The sequence below is a fragment of the Scomber scombrus genome, chromosome 23, assembly GCF_963691925.1.
Source record: "Scomber scombrus chromosome 23, fScoSco1.1, whole genome shotgun sequence".
Classification (NCBI taxonomy): domain Eukaryota; kingdom Metazoa; phylum Chordata; class Actinopteri; order Scombriformes; family Scombridae; genus Scomber; species Scomber scombrus.
The window spans coordinates 17,267,484-17,278,740 of record NC_084992.1 but is presented as its reverse complement, the minus strand read 5'-3'; the positions used below and the strand labels follow the sequence as shown (position 1 = coordinate 17,278,740).

Below are 11,257 nucleotides of genomic sequence, written 5' to 3'. Positions count from 1 at the left end.
CTGAGTGACAGTCAAAAACATCACATGATAACTTCATACACACTGTGCATAATCTGCTCAAGGCTGGAGACGCTGTCAACTCAGGTTCAGCTTTACTACATATGAACGTATGAATGTATTGTTATGAACGTATCAGCCAAATGTGACAATCAAAGACAAATTCACAAAAATGGTTTTGGCTGGTCTACATAAAATACGCTGCTGTGCAGCCTGAGATAAACAAATCATACTGGTAAGACAGTGGTGTGCATTTTGATATCCTCTCCCACATGCAGTCAGATAGTAACAATGAAAACTATATTAAGAAAATGCAATGACTATAGTTTATATTTGACTTACCCTTGTCTGCTAGGCATCCAAAGAGATTTCAGCTGTAGTAAATAAATGTGTAGTGTTCTTGCTTTATCCTGTTGCCCAGTGTGACCTGTAGGCTCTTTACATTTGTGTGTGTCTCCGCCCTGTGCTTGGATGATATCAGTTTTAATCCCTCTTCATCCCTTCCTCTTTTCTTCTTTCTAAACCCCTTTTAGCTCTCTCTTTACATGTACATAATATTCCTATTTGAGATTCTTTCAGGAATAGTATTAGATGACTACTTGCAATGACTGTGCAAATATGCATTTGTGTGCATTCATTCAGTACAGTGACATACCTTTGTATGTATGTGTGTGTGCGTCTGTGTGAGTGTATATAGTTTCCTCCCAAACCTGAAGTCAGTCTCAGTGCTCCATCTGCCACCAAGCTAATCGTGCTAATCAGATTAAGTGTCAGGATGTAGAAGCTAAGCTGTGGTCTGAAGTCAGTTTGGTGATTTAGACTGTAATGAATCAGGATAGCTGTTGTTAGAGTGAGGCAGATCTAAGATCTGTGCTTAATGTGTGACTTCTTCAAGGAGCACGAGTAAATGGGTGAAGAAGAAAGAGGAGGAGGAGGAGGAGGAGGAGGAGGAGGAGGAAAGGAAAGCACAGGAGGATTGATACATACAGTAGTTTGAAGTTTATTAAAGGAGGGAGAACAATAATGAAATATCAAATAATGCTTTACTTTATTATCAATACAGTATAACACCACTTGTATGTGTGAGGACAATTTCAGAGGACAGTGTTTGAAATTTGTGATGCAAGAGCACAAGTGTTTGAGATGATGAACTTTGAGTATAATTTACACAATGTACAATTTCACTCCATGATTACATATCTGTGATTTTTACTTCTGCAATGATTGTTGGCAGAATAAACCAAATTGGTTCTTGCTACTGAAGTTTTAAATAATATATTATTATATTGTGATGCCATCTAAATCACATCCTCCACTGAGAGGACGGATGATAAGTGGTAATTTGTTACTGTCGCTGTCGCTCATTTCTGGGTTAAAAAAGGGAAACATGGCCTCAGTGAATTTGAACTGTGTAAAGGAATAGATGTGTGACTTGGCCTCTGCATTATAGAAGGACACCGTCCCATCCTCATAATCCAAAAACACTCCAATAACCCGCGGCCTCTGAGAGAGACACAGCAGATCTGCCTTTTCTGCACATGCCCTGTACTCACTGCCCTTCCTTAAACACACAGTCCAATAACCGTTTTCTGGGCTCAGTGTGACTAAACCTTTCCTGTTGATCGATTGTTGTGCCACACCCAGATCCCACGCTGTCTTGTCTCCCACGTCCACTTCCCAGTAGTGCCTCCCTGTGGCGAAACCCTGTGTGGCAAGAGAGGGTGAGGTCATCGTTTATTGTTGAGATATGAAAGAGAGACAAGATATCTTTATAAGAATAAACACATGTGTTTACCCAGGTTGCGAGCACACATGGTGCTGTGTCAAAACGCTTAGGCAGGTCCACCAGGTTCTGTTCAACTTCTCCATCCTGGACCTGTCTCCCATCCTCAGACAGAATTAGCCATGGGTTAGCAGTCGTGGGGTCCAGATGAACATCAGCTGATAAATGGACACAGTTAATATGTTACTTTAACTCCATCATCCTTTTCCCCCCTCTGATTAAATACTGTTAAATGTTTGCTGAAACTGGAACACATGGAATTCTTTTTTATGTAGAGAAAAACTGAACAAACAAACAAACAGCTGATGAAAAGTTAAGCAAATTATGATTTATAATGCTGTTACCAATCCTGTTAAGGTGCATGTAGTGTTTGAATGGCACTTGCTGTCATGAAACACAAGAATTCCCCTTATCAGACTAAATCTGACATGATGTTTGGACTTTGTTCGACTGTCAATGAAGATGTGCTGATAGCCACACCTCATTTATGGTTTCAATTCATACATTGAACAAAGGACTATACACATGAATCAGCATTTAAGTAAATGGGAAGGTATAAACCAGCTGGATAATTTTAAACTACGGTCAGGTTGACAATCAATTTATCACTCAATCAAACAAATATTCAATAATTTAATGAACTGAATGTGATCTATCTTTGTAGCAGTTACGTATTTGCAACTGATAATCCAGAATTCTCTTCTTTTTCACAAGATTATTTATTAACCCCCTAATGCAGCAAACATTGTAGTCTGTAAAAGTATGTTTTGATGCCATTGAGAAATAAATACCTGCATACTGCTGCATCTTTTCTTGCTCTGTAAGTAAGACAAAGTAGAATCATGTATTAATTCAGTGATCAAATACGATATAATATAAAAGCAGTTGTTTTATCTTAATGTGGTGATATGGATAAACAATAATTTTAGAAACATACCTTGCGTGGAAACCTTTTTTAAAGCTGACTGCAGCTGTTGTTCAATGTTGGCCAGCGTTCTCCTTAAAGTCCCCAAACATGTGTCTGAATGGACGACGATGTTGGAGCAGGTCTTTATGGCTGAAGAGGAACTCAGAGCTGGAAACCTCTGACACAAATAATTCAATAAGAGAAAAATCACTTTAAATGAGAGAAGAGAACAGATGAGCTGAGACGAGACAGGAAGTATAGGAATGGGCGAATAATAGATGGCAAGAAAAACAATGTTGATTTTCATAGTGGCATCACTGATTTCTTCCTGTGTGACTATTTTAAAATGTACATGAGGTTTGAGTGTAAAAAGTGAGTTTGAATGTAGAAATTTCTAGTTTTTATTTCTCGCTCATCTGTTCATCAGACTGTGACTCCTGACCTGCAGAAGATGGAGGTGGTCGTCCGTGTGAGAAAGCCGCTCCATCTCACTTCTTCTCCTCTCCAGCTCAGTGATCTCCAGCTGCAGCTCTGTGATGAGGCTCTCCGCTCTCTGCTCTGCTGCTGCCTGCTTCCTCTGGATCATCTCCACCAGCTCAGCCTGGCTTCTCTCCAGGGAACGAAACAGTGCAGAGTAGACCTCCATGCTTTCTGTTATGTCTCTCTGTGAATTGTCCTGAAGACAATAATAAAGAACAATAGAGTTGATCATTTTTAAGTTTTTTCTTGTTTTTCCTGTGTGGAAAGTGTTCTTACATCCTTAAATAGGCTGTGGCACACTTTTCCTAAAGTAACCATCCAATTCTTGTCAACTCACTTTGCTGAGCTCCACCGAGTGTTTAATCTCCTTCACTTTCTGCAGTCTGTCCTGGATCATCTGCTGAACGTGAGCCTCGATCCTTTTCATCTGAGCCTGAACGTGAGAAGAGGAATGAAAACCAACAACTGGGATCAAAAGTCAGAATCGTAATACAGCATCAGGGCTGCCAAAGCATTTCGATGGGATGATGGCCAGTGTCACGATGATGATGAAAAGCAGCTTCACCTTCTTCTCCTGACTCTCTCGCTCCACGGGGACGATGTCGTGGCAGCGGTGGTCAGTCTCGGTGCACAGGACACACACACACCTCTGGTCGCTCCTGCAGAACAGCTCCAGTAGCCGTTGGTGCTTTTTACACATCCGGTTCTCCAGCATCGCCACAGGTTCTATCAGCTTGTGAATCTTCAAGGTTGGGACTCTCAGGTGAGGCTCCAGGTGACTCTCACAGTACGAAGTCAGACACACAAGGCATGACTTCAGGGCCTTTGTTTGCTTCCCGACACACGCGTCACAATTTATGGATCTTCCTGCCGCTGACGTCATGCCGTTTTGCCTTTTCGCTCGGATCTGCTCAGATATCTCCTTGGCGAAAGAGTTTTCACAAAGCTCTGGGCGGCCCTCAAAGACTGACTGACATTTGGGACAGCTGATGGTAAGGCTCTGGTCCCAGTGTGATGTGATGCAGGTGAAGCAGAAGCTGTGACCACAGGGGATGGAGACTGGCTCAGAGAACACATCCTGACAGATGCAGCACTGAAACTGCATCTCTGAAAAGAGAGCGCTGGGAAAAGCCATGACCTAATAATTAAAGAAAGAAGATGAATGTCAGCAATAACTGATTAGGAATTGTGAATGTGAATTCTGAGTCACAGAATAAATGTGGTTCGGTTCACAATTACTTAAAAATCTAAAACAAATGTTGGAAAAAGATAAACAATGTTTCAGAAGTTTTGTCTTCATTATCTTGAAATTTTACAGTGTTGCATGTGTTTAAATTTATTAACGCAGGACACATTTAGACTTCCTTATAATTATTCAACAATTCAAGCTGCACAGTGACCAAAGTCCAGCTGCTCAGTCACGTGACTCAGCCTCTGTAATGTGAAACTTGCCCTCTGAATTCAGCTTAAAACATGGGCTGAATGCACACTTAAAATCCAAACACAGACATTCCACCTTATGCAGTCCATCACCCTGCAAGTGTTTTAATGAGTTAAAACATTAAGTTATGCTTGTGGGCTGAGCATAATTCACTGCTCAGCCCACAAGCTTTACATATTATTCCACTAAATGTTGTGATTTAGCTGCTTCGTACTAGACAAAAGCAGAAACTTCACAGGCATTATTCTATTTGTTTAAACAAGGTGCTGAAACATACCCAGCCATTATTTTTTATCTCAGTCTTACCTTGTTGCTCAATGGGAGACTCGACCTTTGAGGTAGCAAAGGCAAACACTGGGAGTGTGGTTGTGAAGACGAAGCCCAGCACGTTTCACTATTATCACTTCCTCCGGGACTATTTTTTTCTAACCACCATGTGGTTCCAGAGTGGGAGGAGTAAAGTCCAGATGATGTGCATTACTGGGTGTGTATTGGGTTGTATTTCTTTGTATTTCATTATATAATCCTACTGTATTTGTATTGCATTGAGCAACAAAGAGAACTCATGAATCAAGCTCAGTCACATTCATTACTTCAACATGTACTTGCCAAGTTTCCAAGGCTCTTTATTTATTTAATATATATTATTTCATTACTGCAATACACATTATCAACACTGCAACAATCATATCTTAACAAAACAAGACAAACATTTTACACAGCTATAAGTTATTTAGCTTTTTGGTTTTGTACTTTCTATCATCCAGTTGAAGTAGCAGCAGGGTTCACAAATATATTTACAATTCATCTTGATTGTGGGTGTATTTGTTTTGGGAACTATCCCTGAAAGTTTTAAAGTCTTTTCACGTATCATGTCTTGACAGATTGAATCTTCAGGGAATGTTGCGGCACTCCGTACTTTCGGAGGAGCTGGATTTTAAAAAAGCCACACACACACACACACACACACACACACACACACACACACACACACATAGACACAAATACTAACGTTAATACTGAATGTAATAATTTGTAGATTATTTATATTAAAAGTGAGAAGAAACTTGTTATATGGACAAAGAATAAATAGAAACAGCAGTTATTCTCACCTCCTCTAACAGACCTTGTAAGTCTGAGTCTGACAGCTGACCATAAGACTGCAATCTGATGTTCAGTCCAATAACATACTCTGTTGACACAAATATAAAATGTTACATAGAATAATATACATCAAAATATAAATTGATGATCTATTACATTAATATTGCTAAGTATTTAAAAATGTTGACCATATTGTGCTTGTATCACAATAATTAAATACTATACTTATTATAATAGTATTTGTAGTATTACTGCACTTTTTAAAAAGCTACATTTTAATGTCATAGCATCCCGATGTGTATTACAAAAGAAGGACATCTGCATAATACATAAAATAAGTACAAGAAAAAAATTTAAAAGATAAATATTTAAGATATGAAAGAGAAATACAATACAGTTGTGATTAGGATATCGATTACAATATAAATCTCATGAAAATACAATTATCAGTTGTGCACTTAAAGCAAAAACTCATGTAATGAATGTAACAAATGTATATACTTACGAGGCCCTTTATCGTAGTCAAAGTCATTTTTTGCAGTCATTGTTTACATGGGAAGAAATTTTATAAAGAGGAATTAATATTTTTGTTAATAATAATAATGCCATTTAAATGTAAGCTACATTATGTATGTTTGTATATATTGATGTTGTGGATGTTACTTGAAAACAAAAAGAAGAAAAAATAGTGACGGGGAAAGGGGAAGTTAGTTCAGTGTCATTTAAAATATGTTTAAATGGTGCAAAGACAAAAACAACGACAAAGACAAGGAACAAACAAAAACAGGAAAACATTGAATTAAAGGGGAATTCTTAAGTGTATTAATATTAACTGACTTGTAGCTGCTGTCATTGTGATAATATGTCACCTTGTTGTCAGTTCTGGTTACTGCTGATCCAAAATGGATTTGCTGATGCTTTCTTGTACTCACTGATAGTGGCCACCAAAACATTTCAACTAAACCATCAGTTACTAACTACGTTGGTAATAGATTGGTAGTTAAAGTGGTGATATAATTTAATCATCTATTCTTGTATATTGATCTGTGTACACTGCTAAAACAGAGCAACAGTGTTGTGCCTGGTTAAACACACATCAGTGAAGTTACATAACTTACCAGTGCTTGCAGTGACGATTACTCCACTGCTTCTGATGTTCTCAAACACAGAGAAGAGAGTGAATGTGTATTTAGTTCCAGCAGTGAGAGATGAGACTGTGTGAGTTACTGCTCCATCTCCATCTGGTGCAGTGATGTTTATCTTTGCACCATTAAACTGGAGAATAAAGCTGGTATTGTCGTTCACTTTATTCCACTGCAGAGTGATGCTGGTCTCATTTTGTCCTGTTGATGTGAAACTGTTTGTGTTTGGAGGGGCTGCAAAAGAAAAAGAGTGGGGATTGATTCCCTTGATAACAGAAATACATTTATAGTTCTTAACAGCAATGGTTGCTACTGACGGCATTGAGCAGCTTGTAACTGCAAAAAAATTCAAGTTAGTTCATGAATAGTTTGGAAAGCATCGCACCCCTAAATATATCTTTCATCATAAGTATGTAAATTAATTAACATAAAACTGTGATTTTTATGTAGTTACACTTTTTTTTGCAATATCTTACCAGTGACTGCAGTAATGTTTACTCCACTGCTTCTGATGTTCTCAAACACAGAGAAGAGAGTGAATGTGTACTTAGTTCCAGCAGTGAGAGATGACACTGTGTGAGTTACTGCTCCATCTCCATCTGGTGCAGTGATGTTTATCTCTGTACCATCAAACTGGAGAATAAAGCTGGTATTGTTGTTCACTTTATTCCACTGCAGAGTGATGCAGGTCTCATTTTGTCCTGTTGATTTGAGGCTTTCTGCATTCTGAGGAGCTGAGAAAGAAATATACAATTAGAAAGTTCATGAACATCGAACTGTCTGTATGAAGTGCAAAAGTTCTGTCTGGTATTAAATATGGTCTATTTTGCATCCCTACATCAATAAAAAAAAAAACAGAAACATCATAGCTTCAGAGAAGAGTAGATACGTTTTTCCTTTACACTAGTGCACTGAAAATCATTTGATAACTTTTTAAGGTGATTTAGTATCTAGTAAAGAAGTGAAACATCTCACCAGTAACTGCAGTAATGTTTACTCCACTGCTTCTGATGTTCTCAAACACAGAGAAGAGAGTGAATGTGTATTTTGTTCCAGCAGTGAGAAATGAGACTGTGTGAGTTACTGCTCCATCTCCATCTGGTGCAGTGATGTTTATCTCTGTACCATCAAACTGGAGAATAAAGCTGGTATTGTTGTTCACTTTATTCCACTGCAGAGTGATGCTGGTCTCATCTTGTCCTGTTAATTTGAAAGCTTGTGCATTCTGAGGAGCTGAGAAAGAAAAATCCAATCAGAAAGTTTAACATTGGACTCTCTCTTAGAGTGGAAATGTTCTGTCTAGTATTAAAGATGGTCCATTTTGCATCCCTATATCAATATAAACGTTTGCTATATATATATATTATATAGTTTTTACATCTTATAATGATACTGAATACACTATATTTTCAACAGAGATGTGTAAAAAATAAATCCTCCAACTGTCAGAGGAGAATAGGTATGTTTTAGTTTCACACTAGTACACTGTAAAGCAGATGACGGCGTGTTAGGGTAATTAAGTATTAAGCAATGAAGTGAAACATCTCACCAGTGACTGCAGTAATGTTTACTCCACTGCTTCTGATGTTCTCAAACACAGAGAAGAGAGTGAATGTGTATTTAGTTCCAGCAGTGAGAGATGAGACTGTGTGAGTTACTGCTCCATCTCCATCTGGTGCAGTGATGTTTATCTCTGCACCATTAAACTGGAGAATAAAGCTGCCAGTGTCGTTCACTTTATTCCACTGCAGAGTGATGCTGGTCTCATCTTGACCTGTTGACTTGAAGGCTTGTGCATTCTGAGGAGCTGAAACAGAAAGAAGACAAGAAAGTATATTTACTGTCTGTAAAGTGTGTGAATGTTCCATCTAGTATTAAAGATGGTCCATTTGGCATCTCTACATCAATAAAAACTTGTGCTGTATGTATATTATCCAAGTTAATTAAATTCAATGTGCAATATTTGACAACAGAGATGTATAAATAAAAAGAACAATCACAGCTTCAGAAAAAGATCAATACGTTTTCGTTTTAAACTAGTGTACTGAAAATGAGTTGATGGCTTTTTAAGGGGATTTAGTATTTAGCAATGAAGTGAAACATCTCACCAGTGACTGCAATGATGTTTACTCCACTGCTTCTGATGTTCTCAAACACAGAGAAGAGAGTGAATGTGTATTTAGTTCCAGCAGTGAGAGATGAGACTGTGTGAGTTACTGCTCCATCTCCATCTGGTGCAGTGATGTGTATCTCTGTACCATTAAACTGGAGAATAAAGCTGGAAGTGTTGTTCACTTTATTCCACTGCAGAGTGATGCTGGTCTCATTTTGTCCTGTTGATTTGAAGGCTTGTGCATTCTGAGGAGCTGAGACAGAAAAGAGAAGGTAAAAGACTGATTAAAAGAGGACTTGAAATGAAAATTGCTTCTTTCTCCATCTGGATGATAATGTTGGTGCAATTTACATCCTAATGTAACACATAATGATGGCTATGAGAGCAAAAACAATTCAAGACAAATAATTTCTAACAGGAATGTTGTTGGAGACAGTTGTCATATTTCATAATGAAAAATATCACATTGTCTATTTGAGAAGATGAATATAGTGAACAATAAGCAAGGAATTTCAAGGTTTAATGCCTTTATGATGGATTTATGTGTGTGACTGAAAGACTTAAATGTGTTGGCTAGTACAGTACATGACTGGAGGCAGGATAGTCACTGACACAATATCAGACATAGCAAATACATTTTATACTTTCATACTGTCAGACTAAAAACAATGAGATGGCTTGCTGTCATGTTATTTAAGTCTCTTATCTTACCAGTGAATTCACGAGTGCTTATTCCACTGCTTCTGATGTTCTCAAACACAGAAAAGAGAGTGAAAGTGTATGTAGTTCCAGCAGTGAGAGATGAGACTGTGTGAGTTACTGCTCCATCTCCATCTGGTGCAGTGATGTTTATCTCTGTACCATTAAACTGGAGAAAAAAGCTAGTATGGTTGTTCACTTTATTCCACTGCAGAGTGATGCTGGTCTCATTTTGTCCTGTTGATGTGAAACTGTTTGTGTTTGGAGGAGCTGCAAAAGAAAAAGAGTGGGGATTGATTTCCTTGATAACGGAACTACATGTATAGTTGTTAACAGCTATTGCTGCTACTAACTGGCATTGAGCAGCTTGTAACTGCCACAACAATTCATGTTAATCAATGAACAGTTTGGGAAGCATTCGCACCCTTGAATATATCTTTCGTCATAAGTATGTAAATTAATTAACATAGAACTGTGATTCTTATGTAGTTAAACTTTTTTTGAAATAACTTACCAGTGACTGCAGTAATGTTTACTCCACTGCTTCTGATGTTCTCAAACACAGAGAAGAGAGTGAATGTGTATTTAGTTCCAGCAGTGAGAGATGAGACTGTGTGAGTTACTGCTCCATCTCCATCTGGTGCAGTGATGTTTATCTCTGTACTATCAAATAGGAGAATAAAGCTGCCAGTGTTGTTCACTTTATTCCACTGTAGAGTGATGCTGGTCTCATCTTGTACTATTGATTTGAGGCTTTCTGCATTTTGAGGAGCTAAGACAGAAAAGAGAAAGTAACAGACTGATCAAAACTGGACTTCCTACAAAAAATGTTTCTTTTCTACATCTGGATGATAATGTCCGTTCAATTTGTATCCCAGTGTAATACATAATGATGGCTATGAGAGCAAAAACAATTACGGACACATTTTTTTTAGCAGGAATGTTGTTAAAGACAGTTTTCTATTTGACTAGATGAATTTAGTGAACAATAATCAAGGAATTTCACATGTTAAATTCCATGAAGATGGGCTATAATGTGTGCATGAAAGAGTTGAAGGTGTTGGCCTAATACTGCACATGACTGGAGGCAGGATATTCACTGACACAATATCAGACATAGTTAATACATTTTAGTTTCATACTGTCAGACTAAAAACAATGTGATGGCTTGCTGTCATGTTATTTAAGTCTCATATCTTACCAGTGACTGCAGTAATGTTTACTCCACTGCTTCTGATGTTCTCAAACACAGAGAAGAGAGTGAATGTGTATTTAGTTCCAGCAGTGAGAGATGAGACTGTGTGAGTTACTGCTCCATCTCCATCTGGTGCAGTGATGTTTATCTCTGTACCATCAAACTGGAGAATAAAGCTGCCAGAGTTGTTCACTTTATTCCACTGCAGAGTGATGCTGGTCTCATTTTGTCCTGTTGATGTGAAACTGTTTGTGTTTGGAGGGGCTGCAAAAGAAAAAGAGTGGGGATTGATTTCCTTGATAACAGAACTACATTTATAGTTGTTAACAGCTATGGCTGCTACTAACTGGCATTGAGCAGCTTGTAACTGCCACAACAATTCATGTTAATCAATGA

General features: G+C 38.1%; 2 protein-coding genes across 2 annotated transcripts; both read right to left on the bottom strand.

Annotated features, from left to right (window-relative positions):
• Positions 1-1,045: 1,045 nt before the first annotated feature.
• LOC134005731 (E3 ubiquitin-protein ligase TRIM39-like) lies at positions 1,046-5,014 on the bottom strand. Its single transcript, XM_062444722.1, has 8 exons — positions 4,915-5,014; positions 3,733-4,305; positions 3,505-3,600; positions 3,130-3,363; positions 2,718-2,865; positions 2,572-2,598; positions 1,793-1,938; positions 1,046-1,701 (listed from the first exon to the last, which is right to left on the bottom strand). Exons 2-8 carry the CDS (start codon positions 4,300-4,302, stop codon positions 1,279-1,281), a joined length of 1,644 nt encoding a protein of 547 aa, XP_062300706.1. The 5' UTR covers positions 4,303-4,305; positions 4,915-5,014; the 3' UTR covers positions 1,046-1,278.
• Positions 4,808-11,245, bottom strand: LOC134005563 (receptor-type tyrosine-protein phosphatase H-like). The gene is made up of 11 exons (XM_062444487.1): positions 11,209-11,245; positions 10,868-11,125; positions 10,181-10,438; positions 8,963-9,220; positions 8,404-8,661; positions 7,830-8,087; positions 7,331-7,588; positions 6,831-7,088; positions 5,721-5,800; positions 4,915-4,939; positions 4,808-4,821 (listed from the first exon to the last, which is right to left on the bottom strand). Exons 1-11 carry the CDS (start codon positions 11,243-11,245, stop codon positions 4,808-4,810), a joined length of 1,962 nt encoding a protein of 653 aa, XP_062300471.1.
• Positions 11,246-11,257: the final 12 nt, after the last annotated feature.

Bases quoted from the DNA above. Each gene is read 5' to 3' on its own strand.
- LOC134005731 (XM_062444722.1), bottom strand. From the start codon at position 4,302: ATGGCTTTTCCCAGCGCTCTCTTTTCAGAGATGCAGTTTCAGTGCTGC. The intron at 2,866-3,129 runs GTCAGGAGTCAC...TATTTGTGTCAG, and splicing joins ACCACCTCCATCTTCTGCAG to AGGTTTCCAGCTCTGAGTTC. The intron at 2,599-2,717 runs GTATGTTTCTAA...TCTTACTTACAG, and splicing joins AAAAAAGGTTTCCACGCAAG to AGCAAGAAAAGATGCAGCAG.
- LOC134005563 (XM_062444487.1), bottom strand. From the start codon at position 11,245: ATGAATTGTTGTGGCAGTTACAAGCTGCTCAATGCCA. The intron at 8,088-8,403 runs GTGAGATGTTTC...TTTCTTTCTCAG, and splicing joins AAACATTACTGCAGTCACTG to CTCCTCAGAATGCACAAGCT. The intron at 7,589-7,829 runs GTGAGATGTTTC...TTTCTTTCTCAG, and splicing joins AAACATTACTGCAGTTACTG to CTCCTCAGAATGCAGAAAGC.